The sequence below is a fragment of the Cheilinus undulatus genome, linkage group 21 (assembly GCF_018320785.1).
Source record: "Cheilinus undulatus linkage group 21, ASM1832078v1, whole genome shotgun sequence".
In the NCBI taxonomy this organism is placed as follows: Eukaryota; Metazoa; Chordata; class Actinopteri; order Labriformes; family Labridae; genus Cheilinus; species Cheilinus undulatus.
Window position 1 is genome coordinate 8,690,157 of NC_054885.1, and position 16,861 is coordinate 8,707,017.

At 39.7% G+C, this 16,861-nt stretch overlaps 1 protein-coding gene across 1 annotated transcript in view; it reads left to right on the forward strand.

The window, feature by feature from the left end:
• Positions 1 to 5,115: 5,115 nt before the first annotated feature.
• Positions 5,116 to 16,861, forward strand: part of si:dkeyp-113d7.10 (zinc finger protein 316) — a 32,844-nt gene continuing 21,098 nt past the window's right edge. The window contains exon 1 of the mRNA XM_041817488.1: positions 5,116 to 5,592. Coding sequence (XP_041673422.1) covers positions 5,199 to 5,592 — 394 coding nt within the window. The 5' untranslated portion in view covers positions 5,116 to 5,198. The remainder of the gene's footprint in view (positions 5,593 to 16,861) is intronic.

A 16,861-nucleotide genomic window follows, 5' to 3' on the forward strand; every position in this document is an offset into this window, starting at 1 on the left:
TGACAAGTCATGTGACAAAATAATGTCAGTGAAAGGAAAAGCATACCAAGAACTATATACACACATCTACAAGATATGATAAAAGCTTTTGAAATGAGTCTAAAATGCCTCAACATGGGTGAAAGCCATCTTAATCATAGTGACATGCAAAGGATATATAGAAAAAGTAGTAGTGTACAACCCCTGTAAATCAAAGACAAGTGATAATCATAACACAAAAACCATATAAAAAATAAAAAATAGCCCAGCACCCAGTTCTCAACCTCATGGGATGTGCGTGCCTACGAACTTTTTTGACCGTTTCAGACCTATGTCAGCTGAAGTCTTTTTCTTTGTTCATTTTCATTTATTAAACTTGAAAGTGTGAAAGGACTGATTTTTAGGTCTGATCTATATATATATATATATATATATATATATATATGTATATATATATATATATATATATATATATATACATATATATATATATATATATATGTATATATATATATGTATCGAGATATATATATATATATATATATATATATATATGTATGTATCAATATATAATTCAGCCAAAATAAATTTGTGAATATTTAACAACTTCAACACTGTGCATCCCTAACCAGGACATACAGTACATCATCACACTGTGGCAGTGTCAGTATGAATGTCTCCTGGCCTAAAGATGTTGGAGCTTTGTTATGGTGCTGGAACGGAAAGGTCCTGAGAAAACACGTACAAGTGAACATCTAAATTAATTTCTCATAGACCAGCATCCTTAAAGAGAGCTGCCTTACAGCAGTTCATTCTCATTTCACTGCGTTTTTTTGTGACTTAAATCATCACAGGTAGGTCAGTTTAATTTCACTTCAGTCTGTTTTATTTTCTTCAGTCCTTTTCTCAACCATCAGAAATGATCAGTATCTCAGAGTATGAGGCTGCAGATGGGAATGATTTGGCGGCACTACAGCTGATCTGTTGGCTCTTATAGGAGCTGTAGTTCTTTAAGGCTTATTATTGGTCTGTTATCTCGGTGAAAACTACAAGGTGTAAGTGGAACAGAGCAGGAAGTGGGTGGTTCTTTGGCAATGCAGACTGTAATTACACTGCAGTATGATTAGTGTGCTGTAGGCTGTAATATCACATGCTGAAGTGGAGGAGTAGAGAACATGACGATGACGATGATGCTGATCCTTATCCTTAACCTACAGACATACCCGCTGATTCTGATCTAATTTGACTTCACCTTGGAATAAAAACCCAAGGTCACTAGAGATGTATTTTAATGGCCATTGCTTTTGTTTCGCATGTTGCACAAGGGTATCTGAATGTGTTTTTGCTGTTGAGGAGACGAAGGAGAAAGGCTTCATCTCATTTACAATGCAAACCAGAGAGACAGACTGCAGGGCACTGAGGGCAGAGGTGGAAACTAAACATACAGACCTTATATATAGAACATGATGTATACTGCAGGGGTGCGTGTTTGCTGTCTGCTATAATCTTAATAATGTGAGCTCACCTTCAAGCAAAATACAGGACAAGAATTCAGTCTGTGGTTAGGAGTGAAACAGGATTTTTTTTCTCTTTTAAAGTAATCATTAGGCTTTAGACACTCATTGTAATAATTAGAATACATATGTGCTTAGAAACTGAAATAAAAGAGAAATAAATTAAGTTTTAACATGAGACCTGACTGTGCAGAAAGCTCCTATAGCTTTATAAATCTTCAAGGGAATTTGAGGCTATAGTAAGTTACACAACAAAGCCAAGTGAAGCAGCCTATAGATATAGCTCTCTAATGGCTGCATGTGATTAAACATTGCTTGAGGACTGCAAATGAGTCCTATAGTTCAGAAATGTGTTATAATTTTTTGCACTGTTCTAACCTTGCAAAGCAGATGGATACGTCCGTTTCCTTGTTTTTCACTGGCGAATCCATCTTGCAAAGCTCCCATCTAAACCGTTTGGGCCCGGTTAGAAAGTGACAGGACCAATCATCGATGAGGGGCAGTACTTTCAGGTGCAGCAGAGTCGTGACGTAAACAAGCAGCAGCAAGAGCTGGTGCAGTTATGGAGGAAGAAGCGCCAGTTTTATCAGAACTTGACAACATTTCTTCATTAAAAGAAGAACAAAGAACAGCAGTGAGTTGTTTTCTTTTCAAGAACAAAAGTCGAGTACTTACATGTCTGTAGTCGCCATGTTTCACGTTATTCGTCAGTAGCTGCGCACGCGAAGCTTGATAGCTGCTACGTCATGAGTTTTATTGCTCTGATTGGCCCGTAGAGATGTGACAGACAGAACGTTCACCCAATCATACTCCAGGTTTTTTTCAAAGCCTCTGCCCTTTCTCAAACATTTCCTATTGAAGCTTTCCCCGATGGATGTGTGAAACAAATCCATATGGCGTGTCAGGTTAGCACTGTTCCCCTTGCACATAAAATACTCAGGATGGCCACCCAGGTATATTTACAGTCACCCAGGTATGTTTGCTGACCATATTTCATTTTTTTAATCCTTGTGTGATCACCAGATGAATAAGAGAGATAATATGTGGAAAAAGAGGGCTGTTCTCCGGTATACCCATGGTATATGCATGGATTAAGGTGCAATGTCTCGTGTTCAATCTGAAGCTTCTAATGCTATAATCTTAACATTTTTTCTGCAGTTGCATGCTGCTGTCCTGTTCTCTTTGTCTCAGGTGATCTGGCATCATTAACAATAAGCCCACAGGACCACCTGCTATGATAATGGAATTTCAAGTGAAACATTTCAGGATGTAACGTAACATTATTTGAGCATCTTTATAGAATGTACTACTGATAAATATTGTCAAAACTGTAGAAAACCCTCATGTGCAAAAGTTTTAGGCATACAGGCCGCTAAGCATTCATCACAGGTCCTGATGTGCAGCAACCTGGGATGTGGAGCTTGACACATGTCGACATACCCGTGTGTCACCTGGCAACCAAGGACAAGCGTTGCTGGGCCCTTTGACCCGTGGCTATATGCCTGTAGAGCACTGGCAGTTCATTCATACCACAACCAGGGGCTTGTGGAATCACAACTACCCACCCGGAGGGTTCTGTAGGCCGTGCTCATTTGCCACAAACACCTCTTACCTGTAATTACCACATACACCTGCTGCACCACACTCAGCAGCACTACAGCTTTGCTCTGACTGAAGACGTGCACTAAGCAACGCTATGCAGCTCTAGGCAGACCAGCGCCACGCTTTAGCTTGAGACAAGAGGGCAGAAATCACAGGGGAACTGTGGGATCATGCAGGGATAGTATGCCAACAGTGGAGTATCTGCCATTCATTTTGGCCTGATTCCATAATTTTATTGCTTTCACCATGGGTGAGTATATTATAAAGTTGAAAGGTTTATGTTTGGTTTTATGTTAAATTCTGTGGCTTTTTACCTCAAAACTTAACTTTTCCCCATCATTGGCACCGTTGTAACTCTGTGACCCACTGATCCCACGATAACCTTTTGCTCGTGCTGCAGGATGCAATGTAATGTTGATATATGATGATTTATGATCAAGAGTCTGTGCATTGTGTTGTATTTAGAAGTTGACCAGATATTTTGGATTGATCTGCTCTATGTGGACTGATGTGGTTTGGCATTTAATTTCCAATGAAATGGAGTAGATTTGTGCTTCAGGGACGTGCAGGAGTCAGACTAGAGAGCGAGCAGTGGAACAAGAGAGGGGGCGATTTGATCAGGTTGCAACACAGCCATTGTATGTGGAAATTGAAGGTTACTGTGCCTTCAAAGTGTGGACTTTGTAAGTTTTTCAACAGATTATTTTTCCATGCCCCTGGCAGCATACAAGGACATCCAGAGCATGACAGAGGTTGGGCTGATCCTCCTTCACTTACGATGGTGCCATCAGGTAGGCTTTTTCTCCACGATAGGTTTTACTTCAATTTTGCATCAATTTTGTTGGCTTAAAGTTCTGCTCCATATGACTTGAGGCATGCCACAATATATTATTTGTTATTAAGGTCAAACTGCCTCCGACAGTCTTTCTTCTGTATTTTCAGGTGTCCATACATTTGTGCACATTGTGCCTAAGCAACGAGGTCTGAATTTACTTCCCAAATGGTTCAGTTAAATGTGCCTATCTATTGTTAACATTACCAAAGAAACGTAAATCAGTTATAAGAAAAGAGGTTTGCATATGAAGGTTATATACTCCAACATTTATAAATGAATAATTTTTTTTTGCTTTAATAAGAATGGTTTTTATTCAGGTTAAAAATTAAATATGGTTATCACAGCTTAACTTTACAGTGGACCATGATTTTGCTGACCTTCATGCTACAGAATTCACAAGTTTGGCACTTTCGGAAGTAGGCCTATTTTAAGTTATCAACGAAAGATTGCAATGTGTTCATTGAGCTTAAGAGCTTAATCCAGGTATGGTTAAACCAAAACGTTGTTATATCCGACAGACTTTAAGATGATGGAACCAGGACTTGAAACTGCATGGCTCTATTTAACGCTGCCCAAACAAAAAATATGGTGAATACAAATAAAGCCGTGCATAAAATATAGGTGCCTAAAGGAAAAATACAAAGAAGCAATGAAGTATATAAAGGTAAGTTGTAAAAGAGGTCAAGAGACATATCGTGCTGCAGTAAGTAAGAGCTACTCGTGTTAAAGATTTGGCAGAAAACATAATAAGGTGTTTTTTGTGATGCTAAAGCAAACAATATTCTGCTATACTTAAGATTTTTGATGCCATATTAAGTATTAATATTAGTCTAAGGAGTCCTGCTTCGGTGTAGCTGGTCTGTGCGGTGCCTTACCGTAAAAGAGTGCTATTTTAGGTATCTCTGAGTAATAACACGGTTCTCATCCTGTCCTCACTGATGTTATGTTCTACAAGCCAAAATGGCGTGGCTGACTGCAAGGGCGCGAGCGTGCACGGCGCGCGTGGGCCAAGACATGTGGGCGGGAAAATGCTGCTGCGCATCTATTCGGGTCTTTCCGGCAGCCTCCGAGGGGGCTGAACACGCGCGGAGAAGCCGAGGTAGAGAGAGCAGCAGCCGGAGGAACCGAGCCGTGCACCCGCTGGAGGAACCGAGCGACCCGGGGACGAATTTTACCCAGCTTTCCGACGGGGAGACAGGGCAGGGGGGTGGGTCTGGGGCTCGGGTACAGAAGAATGAGAGAGCCCTCTTACCGGAGGGGGCGAAAACATGAACGGGGCCGTGTACATTTCGTTTTTCCAGGGCCAGCTGGAGTCCGTGCTGGAGCAGGTCGTTCAGCTCGCCGTGCAGGAAATAAGCAAGACTGTGGGCTCCAGCCTGAACACGCTGCTGCTGGAGACTGCCGTGAAGGAGCAGGAAAACCACCGGCTCCGGCTGCAGCTGCAGTCGTGGGAGAACCGGGGTCGAGCCAATGCCAGCCCCGCGGACAGCGGAGGATCCCCGGCGGCTGGTAAGCACAAGGCGGCGGGGGACGAGCGGGCGGACAGAACAAAGCCCGAGCAGAAGCAGCAGCAGAGGCAGCAACACGCCCCCGGAGGGCAGGGCACCGAACACGGCATACCCACCGACACACGCCGCCTGGAGCAGAGGGGACGAGTCGTGGGTGAGTAGTCGTTATACAACTCAGTCATATTCACACTTGGTGAGCAGTTGTTGGGCACTCCTCCCTCTGTCTCTGCCTCCTACAGCACGCGGGATTGCGTAACTGTACAGGCCGTTTTAAGGCTTTATGAGTAAACTGCAGAGAAAGTGAGGCCTTCAGGTGATAAACCAAGATTCATGTGCTAACAGACGTGTTGAGAGGGACAAAGAAGCCCCACAGCCTGGAAAAAACCTGGGACACAGACAGCAGCAAAGCCCCCAGGGTCAGGACAACTTTTAATTGGGCGTTAATTGGAGCACAATGGAGCAGAAGCAGGATATAATGATTATAATGGAGAACCAGCAGCCATGTGTGGGTGTCATGTCACATCACATGTTGTCACTGGGAAGTGCTTTTGTCAGAACAGGTTCAAAATTAAAAGTGGTTCATCTAGCACTACAGGCTGAAAACACTCACTATGAAGTTAAAAATAAAGCAAACCTTTATTCCACAAGCTTGTAGGGTCATCATGAAGATTTACAGCCTTTTTCCAGGAGTGGAGGGGCGGAGGTGGTGTTGGTGTGGTTGTGGCGGGGGGACCAGGACAAAGGAGCAACAGACAGCAAGAGACGGCCTTGTGGTGGACAGGGTTCTAGACGGACGCTGAGGCGGACCCCAGCGAGGTTTAAATCAGCGATTCATTGGGAAGAAAAGGGGCTGAGGCGGGAAAATGGAGGACAAAGATGTTGCTCAGAGAGTGAATAATTAGACTGCATGCAAGTGTCCTCCAGTGGTTTTATGAAAAGGATTTTGAAACACCCAAATGCGTCACCATTTTAACTACAAAAGGCTGAAAAAGGCCTCCAGGAAGATTTAGTCTGTTGTTGCACACCAGACACGAAATCAAGGTCCAGGTCTTCACCTGGACCTGACCACAGGTCTTAATTTGGATGAAGTCTGCCTATTTTTTAAAAGATTTCAACAACAGATGACACACTGAGAAAACATTTTGACTGGTTATTCATCCTTAAATGCCACTTTATTAACAAATGCCCCCTTCTCATGCAATAAGTTGCACTTTATGTATTATTGATGCAGAATATTGCACAGTTATCTGCACATCTCAGCTTAAAAAGTAAATTCTCAGTATCAGCAGATATGAAAAATTGTGCTGCTAGTTACACCTGATATTTTGGCTGAAAAAATCTGCCTATATAGCTATAAAAATGGCTGTAAAACAAATAAGTTCAGTTTCAGTCTCGACCTGTGGCAACTACAAGTATCAGTTCTAAATACTGTCAGTAGTTATCGGCCTTTATGAGCTGTCAGTATTAGCCTATATCATCAGTTATTACTGGCCTATAACAGCTGCAACTCTTGGCCTTTATGAACTGTAAACACCAGCCTATATCAGCAGTAAGTATTGGCCTGTATCAGTAGTTAATATCAGCTTATATCAGCTGTAATAATCGGCCTATACTGGCTTTAAAAATCAGACTTTATCAGCTATTATTATCAGCTAATTATGATCCTATATCAGTGTTAACTATTGGCCTACATAAGCTTTATATATCCATCTTAATTGGCTGTTTATATCAGCCTATATCGTCCGTAATTATCGGTCTATAACAGTAGTTAATAACAGCTTATATCAGCTGTAATAATGGCCTGTTTAAGCTGTAACTATTGGCCTGCAAAAGCTGTAAATATCAGCCTATATCAGCTGTGAATTTCTGCCTTTCTTGGCAGTTTGTATCAGCCCATATTGCCAGTAAATATTGGCCAATATCAGTGGTAAATATCAGCCATGTCAGCTGTAATAATCTGCCTGTATAAGCTGTAATTATTGGCCTATATTGGCAGTAAATATAAGCCTGTATTGTCAGTAATTACTGGTTAATAACAGCTGTAGTTATTAGCTTTTATAAGCTGTAACTATTGGCCTATATACACAAGAAATATCTGCCTTTTCAGCTGTAAATGTCTGCCAATACTGGCTGTGAATATCAGCCTAAATCAGCAACAATTATCGGCTTATATCAGTGGTAAATATCAGCCTATATCAGCTGTAATAATCTGCATGTATAAACTGTAACTATTGGTCTTTATTGGTGTGAATATCAGCCTATATTGTCAGTATTTATTAGTCTATAACAGCTGTAGTTATAGGCCTTTATAAGATGTTAGAAACAGCCTAATTTGGCTGCAAAAATCAGCAACAATTATCGGCCCATATCAGCTGTAATTATTGGCCTATCTAAGCTGTTACTATTGGCCTATATAAGATGTAAATATCAGCCTTTATCAGCTGTAAATGTCCGCCTATACTAGCTGTAAATATAGACCTGTAGTGACTGTACAATGTTGGCCTATATGGGCTGTAGTCTATATCAGCTGTAATTATTGAGGGTAATTTATTGGCCTATAGAAAGAAGCTGTACATTTTTCTTTTGTTGTTAGTAATTATCATCTGGCTTTAAATATTAGATTTATATATGATTTACATTTTCGAGTTTTAGGCAGGACCAGCAGACCTACCTCAGCTGAAATCTTTTCCTTATTCATGATCATTCCTTAAACTTTAAAGAGTTTTACATCTGCCTGACATAGTCATTTTATTGACCTTGAATGTATCATAACTTGATGGTTTTATTTCAACACGGATTTGGGTATTTGATCATTACTTTTAACTAACTGTGAATTTTCTGAGCAGCCAGTGGAGCATAATACTCCCACAGTCAGAGTTTTTGTTTATTTCCCCCTCAGGTCAACCGTCAAAGGTACTGCATTTTGGCTGAATTTGATTCACATTGCTGATGTACTTTAAGCTGATGTATGTCTCCTGTCCCTGAAAGTCCTGAGTCAACCTGTGGATATATTTTTTTTCCATTCACCTTGGAAAACAGACCTAAGTTGTACGCACATGATTTACCTTGATATTGCAGTTATCACAAATGGTAATAAGTTAGTATAAGTAGCAATACCACCATGAAACAATAGTCTGATACAAGCATAAGTGTCTCTTCCAAAATCTTTCTTACACATGTATGACAAATGAAACATAATCTGACAAAAGGAAGATTGCATTCAGGAGAAGATGTACTACTGGATTGCAACTGCAGATGCATTAACGTGTTCATGACTTAAATGTTGCAGACGGTGAAGATCAAGCTCATTCAGATTGATTCAGTTTGAGACTGTGATTGAAAACCTAGCCAGAGGGGAAGACATACCTCACAGGGGAGCCACAGTAGCTTTTTGTAGAATAAATCACCGATACAGATAATAGACAAAATCCCAAATAATGGCCCAGATAATCAGTCGAGCCCCAGCAAGGGCTTTTATGTGGACATCTCAGTGGCAAATTATGCAACTTCTGTGAGGCTGCATATCTGCAGACTTTTCTTTGTGATTTACCCAGAGTTCATTGTAAAATGTGATGTGAAGAGAGTGACCCTTCACACCACAACGGGATAATAAAGACAACCTTTAGAATAAATTCAATCAAAGCAAACACGGGTGTATGATGTGAATATGTTTATTCGGGCAGTCTGCCGAATCTTAGAAATACTGCAGTGAAAGAATACAAAAAAAGACATGAAGTGGGCTTTCTTCCATCATTTAAGGCACATCTTGTTACCAGGCAACGTGATGTCTTGATAGTGTGCCCAGTTACTCATTTTTTTCCAGAAATCTCAGGCCCTTGTGGACTGGCACTCTCCCACTACTCACCTAACGCCATTAAAGACTATAAGAGTTAGCCAATTTGGTTTAAACAAGCAGGTCAGTGCAGTCTTCAGCAAGTAGGCCATGGCTCATTCCCAATACACGCCTTGCCTCTCTACCACTTAGCTTTGGATGTTGGTGTCTAGGGGTCTGATATCCTGATTCATTTTAAAATGGAGGGTTGAGGTGCAGTACTAAGGCTACATTTTCCTTCAAATGGAGATTTTGAGCCAAACTGAACTGGCTGTTATGGGAATTCTCCCAGAATGTCCTGTGAATCAGAAGTGAGATTTGGAAACTACAGCAATGATTTAATGGCATAGTTTAATGTTGTTTAAAATCAAGCATTAAAAAACAAATGAACTGCATGGTATGAGTACTTCCAAGGCCTGACACACTGACGGTGAGGTGGTGAATTTAAGTCAGATTGTATATTGATGTCTCTGACATCAATTCATCACAGGATCCTGTTGTAAAAATCCAAAGACTTGAAAGCACATCACTGCAGACAGTATTAAGACGACTGACACTTCAGCACACCTTCATCACCTGTTGTGTTTATTGCGTAAATAAGAGACATGTGTAAGCCTGCAGACAATCACAACATTGTCTCATAATCAGTCATAGAGCAAGGTGAGTTCTTCAGGATAAACTAAAGGGAAATAAAAACTTTTAAAGAAAGCTTTTCCATTGAAGAAGTGTTCTCTCTCATGATAGCCTACATGGGTGGATGTTGCCGGTGGACATGGCCTCTGTGACATAATGTGAAGAAATCAGCGTGGGTCCCATGAACTAAAAAAAGCTGCGGTAAAACTCATGTAATGATGAATGGTGGATATTTTTGCACTGAAGGAGGAGCGTGTAAATGCAGCTGTAACATGGTATATTAGATTATTCTTTACATTATGGCCCGTCCTGCAGTAGCAAATATATGAATCGTGGTGCTGAAGCATCTCCATGTCTGTGTCAGAGAGTTTCCTTGTTGTTTTCTGCTGGTTGTTGGTGTGATTCGCCACTTAAAATCTTTGCTCTACTGGCTCACTTTTTATCCATTTTCATTCATGAAATGGTTTGTATTGACTATTTATCACTGAATATGAGGTAGAGGGTACATTTCCAGGTAGATGGGGATTTCTAGAAAAAGAGTTGCATGCAGGCGTGCATGTGTGCAGTTTTATAGAGCTGAAGTGTTTTTGGTGCACGCCATTCTCAGGCTTTTAGAGCACTTTTTTAAAGTATAGATGGTCCCCTGCTTTTTTTTTAACTTTTCTTTGTTATTTATAAGGACATAATTATGAGAAAGCATCAACAAAAGCAAAAGTGTCAAACTCAGTTCCAGCAGGTGCCAGATGCTGAATTTAGGTCTAACATGAGAGCCTAACAGTCAAAATAAACCGTCAACCTTGTTTTCAACAGTATTAAATTATGGGGGAAAAATCTTAGCACTGATGATAAATGATAACGAAATTTAAAAAGTCAAAAGAGAAGTTTAAAGGCTCAAAATTTGAGATTAAAAAGACAAACTTATTAGTTCAGAGGGTCAAAACATGAAATTGAATGTCAAAATAATGTCTTTAAAAGGCAAATATATGAAATGGAAAGTCGCAATCATGCTTCAAAGGTGAAAATGTGAGATAAAATTCAAAATCATGAGTTTAAATTGTGAGTCTCAAAGGTAAAAAATGTGGGATTAAAAGTCAAAGTTTGGAGTTGAAATAGTCAAAACATGCAATAAAATTTGGAATAATAGGTTGAAAAGGTCAAAATTTGACTTAAAATTTAAACTTGTGAATCACAAAGGTCAAAATATGGGTTAAAAATTTAAATTGTTGGTCTAAAACAGTGTTGCTCAACCCTGCACAACCAAAGAGCCAAACTGTTGAAAAAATTACCTTTACAAGGGCCACAATCCAAGTGGTAAAAAAGTGACATTAAAGATAAGTTAAATATGGCAAAAATGGTCTAAAGGTGACCAAAAAGTGGCAAAAATGGGTGGAAAGGTGCAAAATAGGCATAAGATATCAAAAACTGGGTGAAATTGGCAAAAATTGGGAGTAATTGTGGCAAAAAAGGGCAGAAAGTGGCTAAAATGAGTGAGAAGTGAAAAATTTAGTTATATGTGTCAAAAATAGTCAAGAAACAGCAAATATGTAGCAAAAAAAAAAACAAAAAACAAATGAAAGTGACTAGCATGGGCAAAATCAGCAAAAAGGTGGGAAAAATGGGCATTTAATGGCAAAGGGCAGCTGAAATGGGCAAAAAGTGGGCTAAACACGGCAAAAATGGGATAAAAGTGGCAAAAAATGGAGAAAAGGGGCAAAAAATTGCAAATAATGGCAATGGAAATATGCGGACAAAAAATTAAATTAAAGCCTACTGTTTAAATGTGGGAAACTGATTTATGTGACTTGCAATGGATAATTCAAAGGTCAGAGTTTCCCTTTTTAACATTTAAGACTTAAAAGAGCCGCAAATCATCACAAAAGAGCCACATGTGGCTCAACAGGCATGGTTTGAGTATCACTGGTCTAAAAGGTCAGAATATGGGATTAAAAGTCAAAGTTTGGAGAAATGGTCAAAATGTGACTTAAGCTTCAAAATTGTGGATCTGAAAGGTCAAAATTTGAGATAAAAAGTCAAAATCATGAGTTTAAGTCAGAATTATGAGAAAATTGAAAATATGAAACGAAAAACAAAAAATAACTTCATTTCTACATCCTGGCTTTTATATCTAATTATTTTTACTCTTTTTTTTTTGGTTTCAATTTTATGACTTATAAAGGACATTTTAAACCATAAAGGCTAAGTTTACATCTTTATGCTGGAGGGAATCTGCAGACCTCATACCCCTGGGCTAGTTATACTGAAAATATCTGGAGGGCTGGGTATAACTTTACCACGGGCCGGTTTTGGCCCCTGGGCCTTGAGTTTGACACCCCTGAACTAGAGGAAGGATTCTTTCATAGGCAGGAAACTTCAGGGGAATGGGATCAATTAAATCAAAGGGAACTCAGTTTTTATCAATGATACTTAATGATTTATTCTTGGAAATGGAGGTATCTTTCTAGAAAAATATCGCTCTAGATTGAAAAAGGTGGATTCAAATAGAATTAATTTGCAGCAATAGACCAGCTGAGGACTGGAGGACAATTCTGGGCCTGCTTACGGATCGCCGTCCATTCCTCTCTTATCATTACGGCTTAATTTGCAAGTCCCAGCTGTTTAATGCCACATAAAATTGAACATCCATTAAAGACAAGGGAAAGAATGATCCATTTAGCTGTTAATATTATATCATTAATGAGAGAAAGTCAGCATCAGCAGGCCAGACCAGGAAAAAGGAGATATTGGAAACAGCTGATTGTATTGGAATTGGTGTGCCTGTTTTCTGTTACTGGGTAGGGCTCCGAATAAAGCACTCGAGGGATTATTTTCCAGCGTTTATCTGCTCCCTTAAAAAAACAACTAAACCATTAACTGCCTCGCTGTCTTTTCACTGCCCAACCACTAACTCAGCAATCGAAAGCAGCGCTGAGGAGGCCGACAGGCAGGGAAGTTATATACACAAATAAAGTGCACAAGCACTGGACTAAAACTATATACGATTAGTTTACAAGTAGACGTGTTAATAAACATAAATTACAATTAAGCTCTGTTAGTTTAACACACAGTGACTACTCGCACTTTTCTGTCAAAGAAATACACTTTAAACAAGGACAACTAGTGAAGAGCCTTGTTAATGGCAAAGCAAAATACAGAGAGCAGAATAATATCTACTATAGCAGTGATAGCAGGGTCAGATGTGCCTCTGCAACACTCACCTGTAGTGTGTCACACCTTCCCCGTTCTACTGCCAGCAGATCATTAGGGATGCAATTTCGGAGATCGTCAAAAAAAGTTAGCAAACTTTGCATAGATTGTGCACAAAGAAAGCCATGCAGCGGTTCCATATGGGGCAGTTAAAGCTTTTTATTTATTTTTTTAAAAGATTTATTTTTGGCCTTTTTGCTTTTATTTGATAGGACAGTGGATAGAGTCGGAAACAGGGAAGAGAGCAGGGAGAGACATGTAGGTAATAGTGCCACGGGCCGGATTCGAACCCGGGTCACGTGCCTTAACCACTCGACTATCAGCGCGCCCCTAGTTAAAGCTATTTTTAAGAACTAAATGTGAAGTTTCACGTTCAATTTCTGCTCCCTCTCCATCGGGAAGCAGAAAGGCAGGGTTGAGGGAGTGTAGAGCTGCAAATGTAGAACGGGTTATACATTCTATTTCTTCACGTTCTAAGATTGTCCTACCACACATTCCTACTTTGAGTCATCAAGATCCAAAATACTTTGAGATGGGACGAGGAGCAGTGTTACTTTTGGCAGCTATTGTTAACTTTAGTCTTAGTGTTAGTATTTAAATGTAATGTCTTTTAGTTTTAGTCCCATTTTAGTCATTTCTACCCTTTCTAGTTTTAGTCGACAAAAACTTAAACACATTGTAGTCTAGTTTTAGTCCATAAAAGTCCATAAAAAGTTAAGATGCAACAGACTCTTGCTCAACACCAGTAAAACAAACTACATGGTGTTCGGATCCAATAAAAAAAACCCGACATTAAACAAATCTGTCTAAAGATAAACGGAGAAATTATCACAAGAGTTGGCTCTACAAAATTCCTGGGAATCCTGATTGATGAATTTCTTAACTTTAAATACCATATTGAAGATCTCACAAAAAAATTATCTAAGTATGCTGCTCTATTTTTTAAGTTGAGACATTTCCTACCACTCTCTGCACTTCTTACCTTGTACAAAACTCTGTTTCAGCCTCACTTAACCTACTGCAATATTATATGGTGTAGCACATTTCCAACCTACCTAAAAAAGCTTGAGACACTCCAAAAAAAAGGTCATCTGCACCTTATCTTGGTCCGAGTTTAATGCCTCTACCAGGATGCTCTTCCACCGTTACAGCCTCCTGAGGCTTACTGAGTACAACTACCTGCAGAATGCTTGTACAATGTACCAACTTGTCCATAAACAAAACGACAAACTAAGTAACCTCATTCCAATCTTTCTACCAAACCACAGTTACATCACCAGGAACAACAATAAAATCATTGGGAAAAAACGTAGGCTACAATGCACTAGCTTCAGCTTTGTCTGCAGAGGACCACAGATTTGGAATGAGATTACAGAGAAACTGAAAATGTCACATACCATATCCGCCTTCCAGAAAATTCTAAAAAAGCAACTTCTATCGTTGTATGTCTAATCTACTGCTTATATGAACCATCTTGTCTTTGAAAATCACCTGCCATATTATTCCACCTATCCATCTCTCTAGACATATGCATATCTGTTATTGTATATCTGTATGAACCAACAAACCTAATCCAACCAGATCACTGGAACTATGTTTTTTTGTTTTGTTTTGTATGTCTACCTTATGTCTGTTATATGTTGTTAAATCTTACACACATTTGTTATTTGTTATCTGTAGAAAATCAGGCCTCCTTTTAAAAGCTTTAAATAGCTCCCTTGACACGCTAACGTTGACATGGTTACCGCAAGTGCATGTAGATGCCACCATTATACACTGCATGAGATTATCTGTTGCAAGCAGCTGCATTGGCTAACTTGCTCAGAATGTGCTGGAATACATTCGGACACAAACCACACCGATGGGGGCTGGTGCCACTTTTAACAGCTTTTCCCCCTTGTCATGTCCTAACCATGTATATAAAGGAAATGGGAAGTATACTGTTAGTGTTACCATCACGAAAGCGCTGCTTTAGTGAGAACACGCCTAAGCAAGAACCAGTGAATCGCAGGCTTTGAGTCTGTCTCCCAGCGATCACCAGAGACAGAGAGCTTAACTGCTAGAGAAACAGCACGTTATGGACTTTACCAAATGAAGTGAAAATCTCCTCCAAAATCTCATCAGTTCATCTTGTAGTCTGAGTGAAGCTTTGTTCCAAATTAGACAAAAATCCCTCTGTGCATTCTGAAAATATGCGTGCAAGATTTGAGTACAGAGTGACCTTGATGTTGAATCTCCAAGATCTCATCGACAACCTTTTAAAAAGATCCGTCAGAGCATTCTTGAGATTATGAATTCACAAGCAAGGGACGAATATGAGGCCCAATCTCCTTGACCTTTGTTCTTTGACCTGTAAAACATAGGCTAACCAGTTAATTGCTGAGACAGTGTGAACATTTTTGCAAAGTTTGACTTCATCCTTTAAAGGATTCTTAAGATATCTTGTTCACAGGAATGGCTTAGATAGACAATCTGAACAAAAAAGTGCCTCCAACCCTGGCCATCATCCTTGCAGAGGCGTTTAGACAAAAGAAATCCTAACTGAGTTAGAATAAGTGACTTTCGCTTTTAGACAGTAATCAAATCATTATAATGAAACATTTACATTTGGATATTTTTGCTCAGAAATATCAGGAGGAGGAAGACAAAACAGTCCCAAAAATAATGCATTTTGCAACCCACAGCTCCTAAAGACTTTCTTTTTTCTATGATAACATAGAAACAGAAAATCTGACACATGCATGTAAAAATCAGAACAGAATGATCCTGATCCAGATGTTGCAGATAGATAACAGCAGGACATCTCCCTCCATCACAAACTGTGTCAGTAGCATTTCCCCCACCGCCATCACATGTGTGCATTTGTGTGGTAGTGTATGTGCATGTGTTTGTTTGGGTGTGATGGCTGCATGGCCGCTGCAGCAGCACAAACAAACATACACTTCTCCACATGCAGAGACACGTGAGAAAGAAGGACACTTCTCATGCATGCATGCACACATTTGTGCACTCGAACGCAAACGCACCGCTGACACGCAAACCATCCTCAACCCCTTCCCCCCTCCCCTCCACCTCATCTCAGTATAAAACCAGGCCACTGCCACGACACGCCATGATCCAGAGTACAGAGGAGCTCAGGACAGATTGTGACATCATGGCAGTGGTGGCGAATCATGCACTGACCCGAGTGGGATTTATCTCCAACACACAAACAAAAGAACATCAGCTCGTGTTGTGGAATTAAACAGAAACAGACGTCCAGAAAAAGACAAGTTTATTGATGTAACACCTTCCAACCACCATTACATAACACAGAAAGGCATTAAACACAAGGCAATAAAAAAAATTCCTTATGTTGGGAGAGTGAGAGAGCCAACAAGATTATAAGAACAAGATAAAACAGAAAAATACATGCCAAGCTTGGTTGTATGACACGGATCTTTATCTTTAAACTCAATAACCTCCAGTTTAGATTTTATACATCTCTTAAAATTCCTTGGGGTTCATTTGTGAACCATAGGTTTGGTTTGGCAAACAGGAAGTACACTCTATTTCAGACCAGCTGAGGGACAGAAACAAAACATTTTGTGTTTTACAAACCAACATTTTTTCTTAGCTGGATGTAATTGTGCAACATTGTTTACAATGTTTTTTTGTTTGGGATTTCATTTGATTTGTCTGAATGTAAATCAATGGGTCATCAGCATAAGGTGAGATATTTTGGGCCTTTTCTCCAACAGAACCAAGGAGATGG